Source organism: Empidonax traillii, unplaced genomic scaffold (assembly GCF_003031625.1).
Source record: "Empidonax traillii isolate 1590-97213 ecotype Southwest subspecies unplaced genomic scaffold, ASM303162v1 scaffold958:size599741, whole genome shotgun sequence".
Classification (NCBI taxonomy): domain Eukaryota; kingdom Metazoa; phylum Chordata; class Aves; order Passeriformes; family Tyrannidae; genus Empidonax; species Empidonax traillii.
In genome coordinates, this window is record NW_020956151.1 from 230,312 (window position 1) to 245,233 (window position 14,922).

The window sequence follows — 14,922 nt, forward strand, 5'->3', positions numbered from 1 at the left end:
CCAGAGCAGCGTGCCGGGGAGCGCAGCGGCACAGACGGCACTCGCATCCTCCAGGAACAATGCAGGGACACCAACTGCCTGGAACACCAGGAATTTGCTGCTCAGCAGCTCAAGATTCAAATGCAGGGCTGGTTCCCACTGCCAAACCACAGTGTAAACCCCCGGGAATTCAGCCTTAACTAGGACAGACTCATCTGTTGCAAACTCGATGAGATCATTTCCAAGTTCCTGTTTAACAGGTGCCAGCTCCTTCTGCACCTGCTGTGTGCTCAGGGATCAGCCTTCCCCCACCATGCTGGGAACATCTGCTGAGCTCCCTCAGAAGCTGTGGAAAAGGTGACTGGAAAAAGGAACCAGACCTGGATCTCCTGCCTCGAGCCCAGAGCGAAGAACCCAGGCCAGGTGGAATCAGAGAGCAAGGAAACCGCACCTGTTAACAGGGAGGGGAACCCACAATAATACTGCAACTTTATTTCCATATAAAAGAACAAAAAAATTATCCTCTCCACAATAAAGGCAGCTCCCTCTGCTCTGGAGTTGCGCTCCTGGCCAAGCTGGAGGAGTGGGGGTATTTCTGTCTCTGGGATCCACACATCCGCATGCCAGCAGCATCAGCTCAACCATTCCAAGGATAACGCCGCCTCTCTGGCAGGAATTCACACTTTGCATGGGAGGACGCTCCCAGCAGCCTTGCCCCGGGGCCCAGCCCTTTCCAGGCAGGGCTGGGGAAGCATGGGAACACGGCGGGATGAGGCCACATGAAGAGGATCCAACGCGGCCGACGGCCTTCGCCGTCACGCACCCGCCTCATCCCGAAAGGAATGACTCAGCTCGTTGGTTCAAGGCCGCCCGGGACTCAGGTGCTTCCTCGCCACGCAGGTGGATGCACGGCTGATCCTCTTTGCCAGCTGGTTTCCAGGCCTATGGCACAGGCAGGCTGCCGTCCTCATCCGAGGTCTCTGCGTCCCCACTGTCCCTGGCAGTCCCTGCGGCACCCCTGGCTGCCTCCAGCTTCCTCCTCTTCTTCAGGTGGTGCAGGTGGGATTTGGATCGTGTGTGAGCTGGAGGCAAATAGAGCGTTTAATCTGTGGAATCTGGAGGAGGAAACACTCGATCCTCCTGTGCAGCGCAGAGTGGCCTCCCTTCCCACCCTCCTGCACAGCTCATTCCTGCAGGAAACTGAACTCCCAAGCCCTGCCCTGCCTGTTTCTCTGGACACTTCTAGGCCAAACTATCAGGGCTCAGAGGGGAACAACGCTCCCAAACCTCCTCCTGAACACAAGGAGGACTGGAAGAGGGAATAATGTTGGTTCTGTACATGCAGAAGAGTCCATGCCATGACTCAACTCTCCCAGCCTCTCCCAAGAGGGCGGGAGAAGGGAAAGTGTTTCCAAAGAGGCAGCACTTTGCAGGTTGCAGGTGAGGTTGTGCAACTCTCAGCTCCCCCCCACGTGGAGCTCTGCCAGGATCATTTGTAGGGCTGGATGCCTGCACCACAGCACTGGGAATATCCTGTGCATCTACAGAGCAGCCAGGGACAGAGCCTGGAGCATGACTGCACTTCTGCATAGCTCCAGGGCAGTGCCCCAGCCAGGAGTGCACTGCGGCAGCAGACAGACGGGAACAGAGGGGTAATCCCAGGGATCCAGCTCCTGTGGACACAGTGGGGCAGCAGGAGCTGCGTTTCTCTGTGAAATCACATCCTCAAGGACAGCAAAACCTCCTCTATAAGTGTTTTTAACTCAGGGAAGGCGCTTTGTCTGACCACCTTAGCGGGGCGGTGCTGCCGTTTCCAAAGAGATCAGAGCAGCAATTAAAGCACAAACTTTTCAAGCAGGGCCTTAATTAAACAAGGGTATTTGCTCGCTGAATCAAGGCCCTCAGGTGTTTTCCAGTCGTCCTTTTTCTGCCAAAGGATGAAATTACATGCAAAGCTGCTGCTTTATCACAATGCTGGAGGGTCACCCTCAGCTTGAAATGAAGTCTCACCTCTTGCAATTTGTCACAAGCAACACCAAAGCTGCAGTGGCTGAAGAAGGGTTGGTTGCTGCTGCTGTCTGGGGAGTCGAGCTCTTTAAGTCCACACAAATTGTATAATTAATAAAATCTTTCAGAGCCAGCAGGGCACTGGGAGCAGTTCCCAGAACTATCTGCAACTCCACATAAGAAAACAGACCGGACTGCGGATCCACTCAGTTCCCACCACTGTTTTCACCTTCCTTTTCCATTTTGCAGGCACAAGTAACACCCACCAGGTTTTGGGCCACTTTTCTCCCACCATCTGGGGGATTTGAGCCCAGTTCAGCTGGATGCAGAGAACAACAGCTGGTCTTGTTTGAGGGAGGTGTTGTCACAATCGATTGGAATCCGGGGTGACATCCCTAGGGATGTGTAGCTGCAGCTGTGGTGTTTGGGGGGGGCACCTTGAGGAGTTCCCACTCGGTCACAGAACCTGCTGGACCTGGAGGGATGACAGGGACCCTGACAGCTCTGAGAGTGCTCCAGTTCTGCGGCGGGCAGAGCTCCTTCAAAGCACCTCCAAGCTGAGACTGGCTAAAACAACAACTGCACTGACAGACTGATCTCATTACAACCAGCTTCCATCTTTGCTTCCAGCACTTCCCCAGCTCAGCAGGAATGAGCGACTCGTTCAAATCTGAGGATCAACAACCCGGGAAATTTATCTTTACATTGTGTCTCTGTGTGTTGGTTTTGGCTGGGGCAGAGTTGGTTTCCTTCACAGTGGCCGGTCTGGGGCTGTGTTTGGGTTTGTGCTGAACACACAGGGTTGATAACTCAGGGATGTTTTGTTGTTGCTGAGCAGCTCCAGAACAGCGCCAAGGCCTTTTCTGCTCCTCACGCCACCACGGCAGAGAGGGGAGGGCTGGGGGTGCACAAGGAGTTTGGAGGGGACACAGCTGGGACAGCTGATCCCAGCTGACCCCAGGGATATCCATCCCAGCCCATACGGCTCATGCTCAGTGTATAAAACGGGGAAAGAAGGAGGAGGAAGGGGGGGGATATTGGGAATGATGGAGTTTGCCTTCCCAAGTCACCGTTAGACATGATGGAGCCCAGCTTTACTGGGGATGGCTGAGCACCTGCCCAACCACGGGAAGCAGTGAATTAATTCCTTGTTTTGCTTTGCTTTCTCTATTAAACTGTGTTTAACTCAACCCACAAGTTTTACCCTTCCAGTTCTCTCTCCCATCCCACTGGTGGGCAGTGGGCCAGTTGGGACCAGCTGTCCCAGCCAAAACCAGCCACCGTGCAAGGCTCGGATGCAGCTGGGGTTAAACCACGACCCTGCCCATCCTGCACTTGGGCAATACATGGAGATTTACCAGTTTCATTTCTGCAGCCAGTTTCTCCACTACTTTTTGTTTCTGGCTCTCAGCATGAGCCTCCCAGCACAGATAAATTCACTGACTTAATCTGATTCCAGCTGAGCTCTTTTAAAGTAAGTCTATTGAAAATAGAAAATCCCTTTCTATTACTATACTTTTTTTTTTTTTTTAAATAAGAACCCCACACAAATAGGATATACTGGAGCAAAACAGAGCTATTAAAACATTAAGATACTCTCATTTACGCAACAGAATTTTAGAAGGAACGAATTGGTTCTGTGCTTTTTGAGGGAGCATCTAAAGTGTTGTAAAGGACCAGCAGCCCTGACTAAACACAGTCAGATGCTACATCCAGATCCCTGGCATGACACTCCCTGTGTTTGCTGGGTGGTGGGGAAGGGGGAAAGCCTGGGGAAGGGGGGAAGCCCGACAGATGGTCGCTGTGGCACAGCTCCTGCACCCCCTCCGGGCTTGCAAATGGCTGCTTTCATCCACGGGCTGTAAACAATCCTTGAAAGCCCCGAGATCATGTGCCGAGGGTCATCCGGCCACGCAGAGACAGCCAGGGAAGCTGCTCCATCCCTCCCTCCACATAACCACACTCGCTGTGTCCCCTCCCAGGTCCCTCCCGTGCCCCTGCTGCAACCCTACCTGCCCACTCCCTGTCCCCGATGATGAGCCTGTCGCAGAGCTCGCACACGCGATGGCTCCGCTTGTTCTCGGTCGCGTCGTGCTCCATCTTCAGGGGCTCTGCCAGGGGCTCCCGTCCCTGCAGATCGAGGAATGTCTCAGATCCGTTTCTGGCGTGAAAATTTGCCCCTCTGTGTTCGCTTGGGTAGAGTTTGGGATGTGGACTCGCCAAACCCACACACTAAGGTGGGCAGGACAGACACTGCAGTTTTTATTAAGTGGGACACTGAGCATTAGGAGAAATTTTCAGTTTAGACAACAAACTCCTACTACTGCAAGGAAAGCCCAAGGCTGGGCATGTAAGCAGCCAGCCCTGCTCAAGGGAGAGACTGTCACTGCTCACGGCTTCACTATCCAGTACCTGGATGAAGCTCTCCACAATCTCCAGAGCAGGTTTCAGCACATCCTCCTCCCACCGCTGGACATCAGACACCTCCAGGCCATACACTGGTGGCACATTGGGCCCTGGACCTGTGGAGACAGGGAAAGGCAATTGGATTGTGCAGGGGCTGATGCGGGACATGGTGGGAGATACTTCACCAGTGCCTCGAGCTGACAAGGGACAGGTTCACAGCCACCCTGGGACTGATGCCAGGGCACGGGGCACTTGCTGCAGCCCAGCCTGGGTGAGACAGCTGCTATGAGAGGGTGCCAGCTCCCCGTGGCTCACCTGCCCTCCACAGCTCACCTGCCCGTGGGCACATGGTTGTCCCTGCCCGGACAAAGCCATCAAAAGGTGCCGCCTGCCAGTCCCCAGCAGGTGCTGGGTTTATTGCTGTACCCACAAACAAGCCCCCGACAGGGCCCACCTGAAGCACAGCTGCCACCAGAAAGGTGAGCCGCGGCCACCCAGCACATGGCTCTGGGAGAGCTCTTGTGCCTCGTTCAAAGTCCATCTTCTTTCTGACTCGAGTTTCTCCCTGCCTTTTTTTTTTTTTTTTTTTTTTTTTTTTTTTTTTTTTTTTTTTTTTTTTTTTTTTTTTTTTTTTTTTTTTTTTTTTTTTTTTTTTTTTTTTTTTTTTTTTTTATTATGATTATTATTATTATTGTTTATTTTATTGTTGTTTTGCCCCTACCGAGCACCTTTCAACAAGTGCCCGGCTCCCAGCTGCTGCTGCTGGCCCTGCTCCAAGGCTGGGGCTGGGACGGGGAAGTCCTGCTGGCTCCCTGCCACCACAGAGAGCACAGCCCGGGCTGAGAGCAGCCACAGGGCTCCTGCTCCTAATCTGGAGGGCAGCTGTCAAATGGGCTTTTCTCCCTGCAGAGCCAGGAGCATGTGTGGGTGCGTGGGGACCCCCTGCCTGAGCCTCACAGGAGCTGTTGGTGGGATAATCTGCAGGGATGCTGTGGCCATCATCATCATCATCATCATCTACCAGAGCCTGGCACAGGGTTTACTGTGTCCTGTTGGGATTTTCTCCATCCTGGTGGCACTGCTGTTGGGAGGGGATGGGGTACAGGGTACAGTGAGGAAGAGGTGGCTTCTGAGTGTCTGGGATGAGAGGCTGTGGGCAGGACACACATGGACACAAAGTGCCCCAAAGCACCAAAACTGTCCCCTCTCCAGCTGGAGTGGGGGATGCACTGAGGAGGGATGAGGAGAGATGCAAGAACAGGGATGGGCGAGGTGGGGTGGGAACAGAGCACTCACGTTTCAGGAAGCGGTTTCGGACCCATTTGTTCTGCCTCCGGGCGTATCTCTTGGTCACCTGTTTGAGGGCCTGGATCCCTTTGAAACAGGGGGATTAAAAAAGAGAAAAAAAACCCCCAAAGGTCAGGGCAATGCTGCAAGCTGAGCTCAGAGCAGTGAGAAGAGGCTGTTGGCTCCGAGGGGAGGAAATCACACAAGACAGAAGTTTGTGCTGGGTGGCACCATGAGAATTATTTCTACTGTGAGTCTGGGAGGGTTTGAGCCAGCACTGAGAAGGGTTATCACAGCAAAGAGGTCAAGCCCTGACAGACAGTGTAGGGGCAGTGGTAGCATGGAAGGGCTGGGTATTCCACCCCCTGAATGAACAGTGGATGGAAGGAGCCCAAACACTCCACCCTGAAGCTTTTAGCAGGTAGGACAATCAAGGGCTGCACTGCTCTCATAATGCCTAATTGAACAATTCTCTGCACAAATGGAGCCCAGGACTGCTCGTCCCACCCACAGTGGGCCCAGAGGATGATTTACCACTGTACAACCATTCAGTATTTCATACCAGGCTTATCATATCCCTCCTAATAATTGTCTCCCGAGCAGACACAACAAGCCCTTTCTCCACCAGACTTGTTTTCAAGCCTTTTATCAGTTCTGTGGTTTCTTCAGTCTCCATTTCTACACTGAACCCTGCTTGAGTTCTGCTTCATTTCTCCTTTCTACCCCTGTTCTGCACAGCATTCACAGCCCAGCTGGGATCCCATCACTCAAGCAGACCAGCCCCAGACCCCAAGTCACGCTGTGCCCTGTACATCCTGCAACGAGGCCTGGGGGAAGGGAGGGGTTGCTCTGGGTATGCTCAGAGATGCTCTCCAAGCCCTCAAAAAGGAGCCCCTGCTCCCTTGAGCAGGCAGAAGTGGGAAATGCAGAGAGAAAGGTGCAGCTCAGCCCCAACAAGACCTGCCCCAAGGTCTGACCTTGGTTCAAGACCGTCTCGTGGTGCCACCTGGAGCTGTGTGGGGCTGAGGGAACATGGGGCACACAGGGTGCTCCTCCCACCTTTCTGCAGCAGCAGGGCACTGGTCTCAGGTGAGCAATTCCCTTCACTGATGAGGTACTCGTGGAACTCCTTGAAGCCAATGGACTGGAAGATGCCATGCTGGTAATCCTGCCTGGAGAACAAGACAAGTGGGGGGAGTCACAGCCTCAGCCCTTCCCACAGGAAGCTGGGGAGTGGGAGCAGAGAGGAGCTGGCTCCTCACCCACCGGTTCTCGGCCACCTTCTGGCGGTTGTAGCGGCGGTGGAAGTCCCGCAGCTCCTCCAGCAGCCCTGCAGCCAGCATGTCATCCACCCGCTTCTCCAGCCGGGCATCCAGAGCTGGGGGCAGGACAGCAGGGCACGCTCAGCCCCCCCCGAGCCCTGCCCTCAGGATGCCCAGGGCTGGACAGCGTGCCAGGACGTGATTCAGCACTGCCAACCTCCCGCTCCACCCGAGCAAGGCAGAGCCCGGCAGGGGAAGGGGAACGAGCTCTCTGTCACACCCACTGGTGCCAAAGGAATTGCTGCCTTCTCCAGGGGGGAGGCTGGGGCAGAAGAAGGGACTCAGCCCTAAGCCTGCACCACCTTACTCAGCCGGCCAGGAGCCCGCTCTCACCTGCCTGGTCCACATGGAGCCACAGGATGCAGGAATGTGGGTATTTCAGGGGCCCACCTAAGGGCCCCCCACCTTCCTCCTCCTGCTGCTGGTGCAAGATTTCACTGTGGGGGATCCCTGTCTCTTCAAACACTTGGAGGCTCCTGTAAGCAGAGACAGACAAGAGCTCAGAGGCTCGGTGAGAATGAGCTTTTCCCATTTCCCCAGCAGCCCTGGGGGCTCCAGCAAAGGGAACCGCAGACACTTGCTGGGATCCAACCCTCTCATGTGTGGGGAGGGCAGGTTTCACCCCTCTCCCGTGCCCGGCATCTGCGCACACCCAGCTCCTGGGGGTGCAGCGCTGGCACACAAGGAGCCCAGAGCACAGCCACCCACTCCTGCCTGGCACCAGGACAAGCCCTGCAGGGGACGGGGATCTGGCTCCAGCCCTGCCCTTTCCAGCCAGGCAGGCCTGCAGGGAAGGGGCCAGCGCTGCCGATGCTGCAGAGCTTCACCACCAGCCCAGCCCAGCCAGGGAGGTGCAGGAAGCTGTGCCGGGTGCCCAACCCTCTGTCCCCTGCACCGTGCGAATGGGGTGGGTGGTGTTCTGCTCCCCCCGGGGCCAGGGCTCGGCTGGGATGGGCCCGCCAAAGCAGCAAGCCTGGTCTTGCTGCCGTGCTGTTCCCACAGAGCTCAGCTATGTTACTCAGCCAGCAGGGCAGCTTGTCTTTAAATAGCTCCAGATAAAGGCTGTGCTGGGGCAGGGCAGCGGGAGCAGCCCCACTGTGCACAGCCCAGGGGTGAGGCACTGCCCTGGACCCCAAAGGCAGCTCAGGCAGGGCAGGGGGCTGCGTGGTCAGAGGTCTCGGACCCCAGAGAGAGCTCCCCAACCCCAGTGCTCCAAGGTCCCACTGCGAGGGACTCCCAGGCACCCCCTGCCACGGGAAGTGACTCCTTTCCCGGGCACACCATTCCCTGGGGAAGGGGTGCTGGGCCCTGGCACCTCCTGGCCCGGGCATGCCGAGCTCACCTGGCCACTTTGCGCTTGTCATGGGGGTGCAGCTTGGCCGCCATCTCCGGGTCCACCTGGCTCAGGCGGCGGTGGAGCTCAGCACTGTCCAGCTGCTCCAGCTCCACCTTCCTGTCACTGGGCGGTCCAGGGGCAGTGCTGGTCTTCTCCTGTGAGGCACAAAGGCAGCCCTGGATCAAACCACTCATCCCTGTGTGAGGCCAGCAGAGTTAAAAAAAGATCCTCCAGACCCACGGGGTGAACAAGGGCCTTTGGGTTCTCCTTGCCCCACTCTAGCAGGGGCAGCACCAAGCCTGCCTTGAACGTGGGGCTCTCAGAATAACAGAATATTCTAAGTTGGAAAGGACCCACAAGGATCATCGTGAACCCACAGCCTTGGCACGTTTAGCACCGTGCTCTAACCAGCTGAGCTAATCTCAGGGTGTCTCACCCCTTCCCAGAGGGATTCACAGGCCCCCACAGTACCTTGGTGTTGATAAGGACCTTCCAGAGCAGGGACTCGATGTAGTAGTTGGTTCCTCCCACAACAATCGGGATCTTGTCTCGGGCAAAGATGTCTTCAATGTGCCACAGTCAGGGAGCCTAAGCACCAGATGCAAGGCAGGGAGGGAGGGCTGGGGGGAGCAGCACCTTGGGGCCCACTCTCCCAGCCCCATGGGGCCAGTGAGGCTGCAGGACAGGGTTAAACGTGTCCCTCATCTCTCTGTTACCTCTGCCAGACATGACCAAAAACTCAGACACCCAGGGACTGCCAGGGAGGGCAATGCCCAGCTCAGCACTTGCAGAGCAGCAGAGATCTTCCCTGGGCTGCCCTGAGCATTAGCTGGGTGAGAGAAACCCCAAACCCCTCTCACCAGCAGTATCCTCTGAAAAAAAACATGAGTTAGTTGGGATATGAGAGCCCAAACACTGATTCCTCTGGCAGGTCTGGCCATAGAGGTGGGAAGCCCATATCTGCTCAGCCAGGCAGGCTGCAGTGTGAAAGGATATCAGAGCCACGGCTTTGTCCCTGAAATCCACCACTGTGTAGTTGGAGACAAGGGGATCCACAAAGCTGATCATGTGGTGCCTGCACAGACGCTGGTCCTGCGGAGAAACCTTGTTGGTGATGATGTCCAAGCCCTTGTACACCTGGGGAAGAGAAGAGCCCGTCCTTCACCTCTGTGTCCTGTGAAACCTGCACCAACCACTGCTCCTTCCCCCCCACACAGCCCCTGCCTGTCCCAGTCACCCCTCAAAGCCCCTCGCTGGCCTCTGGAGCAGGCAGCACAGGCAGAGGCACAGGCAGGGGCACGTGCCCCATTCAGGCAGGGCAGAAGGAATCTTGCCAACTCCTGCTCCTGCCAGGGCCAAACTGCATCTCTCTGGTGTTTGTTCCTGCCCGTGGGAGATGAACCATTGAGTCCAACCACTCGTGACTGCCTTCCTGGTCTGATATAACCCTGTAATTAGGGATGGAAAGGCAGAGAGCAGAGTCAGTGTCACCAGCCCAGCACAGAGCTCTGACACAAGGGCAGCTCTCTCCAAGCTGCCACCTCCTCATCTGCTGCTGTTGCAGCTAAAAGCTCAGATGGGCCTCTCTCCAGACACCCATTTCCAGCACAGCATGGAGTCTCACGTGAGGACAAGGATCACTGCTTGTTGTAACACACAAACATCTCTCTGGATGCAACATGGAACTCCATGGAGCCTCCTAAACACACACAAACAGTCTGAGCTCATGCACACCTTAAAAGCCTGTTCTCCCTCAGACACTTGGATACAGAGCAATACACACATCACTGCAGGTCAGTGACCCCAGGAAAAAGAGGCACTGTCCTGGCCAAGGTGCCAGGAGACACTGGTGAACACAACCAGCAGCATCTTAGGTGTCATCATGCTCAAGTTTGGGATACATAACCTGGGAGAGCACTGCTGAGAGATGCTGGCCCTCAGTGAGAAAGCTGAGAGCAGCGCAGGGAGAAAAGCCACCCAAACCAACCCCTCAGGAACATTCCTGGCAAAGAGCCAAGACAACCTGGATCCCAGCACATGCACCAAATCCACCCTCCAGGCTGCATAAAGCACCAGCCACAGCCCAGCCCGCAGATCCAGGCAGTGCAAGGACTGGAGATGCCTCGGGCTGGAGTCCCATCCCCACAGCTCAGCAGAGCCCTTCCTGACGAGAGCAGATTCCACAAACTCTGATGATGGGGAAAAGGACTGGAAACAGCTGTACTCATTTCTTCCTCCATCCCCCCGAAACCACCCCAGCCAGAGAGCCAGACTTCAAGAAATAAATTTCCCCTTAATACCCTCTGAGAAGCTGCCAAGCCTCCGGCTGCAGCGTGACCTCCACCCACTGCTCCCCTGCTCCCAGACAGAAGGACAAGGCGACACAGAGGTGACCCATGGGCACCAGGCACAGAGTGGCAGCCAGGGACAATCCAAGGTTAGTGGAGCAGGGAAGCCCAATCCCTGCCTGGAGCAGTCATGTGAGCTACTGGGGTGGCTGAACCAGCACCGCTCCTGTCTTGCTTAACTCTGGCACTCGCTGCTGGGAGGGCGAGGGCTGGCTCCTGCTCCTGTCCTGAAAGGCTCTCCCTGGGGCAGGGGAGAGGGAGGGTAACCAAATGCTCTTCCCTTCTGCCCTGCAGAAACCCAGCTGCCCCAGGGGATGGTGAGCAGGCAGGAGAGGCCCACAGGCAGCTCTGCCAACATGCCCCGTGGCTGCAGGCAGCCTATTGATCCCTGGGCTCAGCAGCTCCATTCAACACGGGGCTCCGAGAGCCTTTGAATTCGGTGAGCTTTGGCTCGGTGCCCGCTCTCCTCATTTCCAGCCCTCCAGTTCCTCCAACTCCCACTGTCTGCCTGAAACCACAGTGAACACAGAGGGGCTGACGGGAAGCTCGGAGCCAGCCAGGAGCTCCCAGTGCCCTGCACGGGCAGATCCAGGATCCGCCATTCGGGCTGCAATCCCCAGGTTCTCCCGGAGATTAAACACCCCGAGAGCCTCCCCAGAGTATCTGGCAACAAGAGGAGGAATGCAGTGTCAGTGTGTGGGCTGGCAGGAAACAAAGGCAGCCTTTTACACACACCCAGCAAAGCCCGGAGAAGGTTTCCACCAGCTGGCTGTCGGCAGGGCCTCGCACCGAGACGTCCTCCTGACACTCATTTCTATTTTCAGCCAGCGGCTCAGATAAGCCTTTGTTGCTTTCTAAGGCCCCAAAACAGATTAGCGGCAGGCTGGAGCAGCCGGCCTCCGAGACACGGAACGCAGGCCAGGACTAAAGATGCTTAGCCTTGACGGCGTCCTCCCACCTCTGCGCTGAGCCCCCGGGCTGGGAGGGCAGCGCCGTCCCCCTGGAAAGGATGGGGACACTGAGGCAGGAGGCACAAACACCAGAGATCCCCCAGGATGTGGTGCCTCGAGGATCTGCAGCCCGAGAAGGGCAGGCTCTGCCAGCCAGTTCCTTCCACAATCCCAAACTCTGTCCCTCTGTCACCATCGGCGCTCGTGGGGGAAAGGGACCCCCTGGTACTTCTATACTACAGTACATGAGGGGATAGGAGCGGCCCCAGACACATCCAAACCACCTACAGCCAGGAAAAGCATCAGAGGGGACCAAGGGATCTCCCAGCTGGAGAGGGGCAGGGAGGACCCAAACCCCTCCCCAGTCTGACCCCTGCCAGGAGAGCGATGTCAGCAGAGGCTCTTAAAATGTCGTGACTTGAAACACTAATTGACAAATGTACCCAGGGTACTAGAGCAGGACTGCATCACCACTTCCAAGGGTGAAATCCAGAAGGGACAGTGGGACTGCGAGCACTGTGACTGCTGCATGTTCATCGCTCTGCCAAGGAATGAAGAAACAGGTCTGCCTTCACCCCGCCTGGCTTTCCAAGGAATTACTTACTCCTCAACAAAACTCACTGGGATGACAAACAGCAACAGAGAGGACAAAAAGAAAGATTAAGAGGCCAGCAGATTAACCAGAGCTCCTGAGCTGCAAGCAGGCAGCAGCTAAGTCTGTAATTTGACCACAGCAACTCACAGCCATGACGAAAACACCCTGGAGATAGATGGAGTGGTGCCTGTGTGTGGAACAGGTGGGCTTGGGGCTCCCTGGCCCCTTCCCGAGCCTGGCTCCAGCTCCAGCAGCTGCCCAAAACACTGCCAGCATTTGTCAGAGCTCCACGGAGCCCAGGGATGAATGGACAGCGGGGGCTGAGGGCGACACGGTCGCTGGCAGCTGTCAGTCCAGAATGAGCAATGGGGTTTTTAAAACCCCGCAGCTCTTCCACAGGGACACCGGAGCCAGTTCTGCGTGGCAGAGGGAGGGAGCACGCCACAGGGAGACAATATTCCACGGGAACAAAGCCAGCAAGAAAGCAGCCCCGGCTGGGGGGCACGGGGGGGTCAGTGGAGCGTGGTGGGGGAGGCGCAGCCCCTCGGGGCCGTGCCTTGGGGCCGCCGGGCTCCCCCTCCTCGCCGCCCCTCGGGGCCGCGCCGGCAGCACGGTGAATTTACGGGATAACACAGCGGAGCTGCTCGGCTCTGGCTCCACAGTCACGCTAGAATGAGATTAAAAGGAAAGGAGGACAAGAGCCACCGCAGCCCGGATGCCATTGGGCGCCTGCAGCAGAGCCCTCCCAGCGCCCGCATTCCCATAGTGGGACCCGAAACAACCGGAGCACAAAACACACGCTCCAAAACATCCACCGGCGTGCGGCGGGAATTCGCAGCGTGCCAGTGGCTCCAACCGTGTCTGCAGAGCCTGGGATGCAGCAGCAGCCCCGTGTTCACAGGATCGTTCAAGCCAACAGCCGCTTCCCTGGAAAAAGCTTCCGCGCTTTGCGTGAACGTTTTTGCCCCCGCAGGATTTTGTCACTTCAGCTCAGACCTCAAACGCTCCCTCCCCAAGAGTTTAAGGAAAACGTTCCGTAAAATTGCTTTCTGATCGCTCGCTCCAAAACCAGGAGAGAGGGGGTTTTAAGTTTAGCGCTCTAGGACACAAACAGTGACCAGCAGTGGCAGGCTGGGGCAGGAAACCAGGAGGTGGGCACAGGACAGCAGGCGTCGGTCCCTGAGCAGCACAAAGGGTGTTGTTGGCAGAAAACACCTTTTTAGGAAGAGTAATAAATACATCAAACATTGAACTTGGTGGAAAGTTCAGGCGCTGTCGGAAGAGGACAGTGAAAAGTGTGGATTAGGAAAACATTTTGCTAAACAATAACAAAATTGTTATTCTTGTGGTGGCCAAAATGTACATTGTGACAAAGCTCTTGTAAGCTGAACACAATTAGGACCAAAAAAATGAGGTTTGGCTCTGCAGTGTTGACTGAACCCAAGTAAACAACTGATATATTTATTCCATGCTGCTGTTTGCAATAAGAAATGAGACCACAGAGACTGTCACTGGCAAGTAGCAACTATAATTTTTAATACTCTTTCCCATATCTCTTGGTGTCTCTTTGCTGGTGAGGAAGATACTACCCCGGGTGTCAGTTATTACTAGGTAACTCCAGCTCCTGCCTCCCCTCAGTTAACCCCTTACACCTCCACATAGCTTTGGGTGGGCTAAAATTAAACCACCTCTGCTTTGGTTTCCTTTCAAAAGGTGAATTTATTTGGGATGGGGGGAGGGGGGGGGGAGGCTTGAACAAACACTGCCCTGCAGTTTTGATTGTGCCACCGTGTTGAGAACCCACAAACCCACAGGGCACCGTCCCCTGGCGATGGGGAGGGGAGATGGTGACACTGCTCAGACCGAACAAACAACTGCCCACCGGGACAGGGGCACCAGGGCTGGTACAGGGACATCAGGGCAGGGGCACCGGGACTGGGACAGGGGCACCAGGACAGGAGCACCGGGACCTGGAGAGGGTCACCAGGGCAGGGGCACCGGGACAGGGTCACTGGGGCAGGCACTGGGGCACCGGGACATGCACAGGGGCACCAGGCCGGGGCACCGGGAGCGCTCCGAGCGAGCAGGATCCGTTCCCCGAGCTATCCCCGGCAGGCACCCGGACACAGGGCCCGGGGGTTCCCGGGTGCCACCAGCCCGCAGCACCCACGAGGCTGAGTCTCTCCGTGCCCGGCCCGGGCCCTGCCGCCCCTCCAGGCCCAGCCTGGACCCTCCCCGGTGCAGACCCGGCCGCTTCCCCCCGCTGCGGGCCCGGCCCGAGGCCCGGCCGCGGCCTGCCCGGTGCCCGTTCCGGGCCGTACCTGCATGGAGTCGGCGCTGACGATCTCCCCGCCGAGGCGCAGCCCGAGCTGCAGCGCCAGCGCCGACTTCCCGGTGCCGGTGGCTCCCAGGATCACCACGAGCGGCCGCGGCGGCCGCGGGGCCCGGCCCAGGCACAGCGCGGCCGCCGCCGCCATGGCCCGGCCGGGGACGGGCGGGCGGGACGGGGGCGGGCCGGGCCCGGGGCCGCCCGCGGGGAGGACGGGGCCGGGCCCCGAGTACCCTGTGCCCCTGCCCGCCGGCGTTCCGCGGCCCAGCGCCGTCCCTCCCCGTGCCCCCGGGGCTCTCCACGTGTCCCGAGCCCCCTCCCCGTGACCCCGGGTTCCTCCACGTGTCTCGGGTCCCCGCTGCC

At 57.2% G+C, this 14,922-nt stretch overlaps 1 protein-coding gene across 1 annotated transcript; it reads right to left on the minus strand.

Annotated features, from left to right (window-relative positions):
• Positions 1 to 446: 446 nt before the first annotated feature.
• TRIT1 (tRNA isopentenyltransferase 1) lies at positions 447 to 14,713 on the minus strand. The gene is made up of 11 exons (XM_027903409.1): positions 14,552 to 14,713; positions 9,334 to 9,474; positions 8,809 to 8,907; positions 8,344 to 8,492; positions 7,335 to 7,477; positions 6,946 to 7,057; positions 6,739 to 6,851; positions 5,689 to 5,766; positions 4,399 to 4,508; positions 3,999 to 4,116; positions 447 to 1,061 (listed from the first exon to the last, which is right to left on the minus strand). Exons 1-11 carry the CDS (start codon positions 14,705 to 14,707, stop codon positions 922 to 924), a joined length of 1,359 nt encoding a protein of 452 aa, XP_027759210.1. The 5' UTR covers positions 14,708 to 14,713; the 3' UTR covers positions 447 to 921.
• Positions 14,714 to 14,922: the final 209 nt, after the last annotated feature.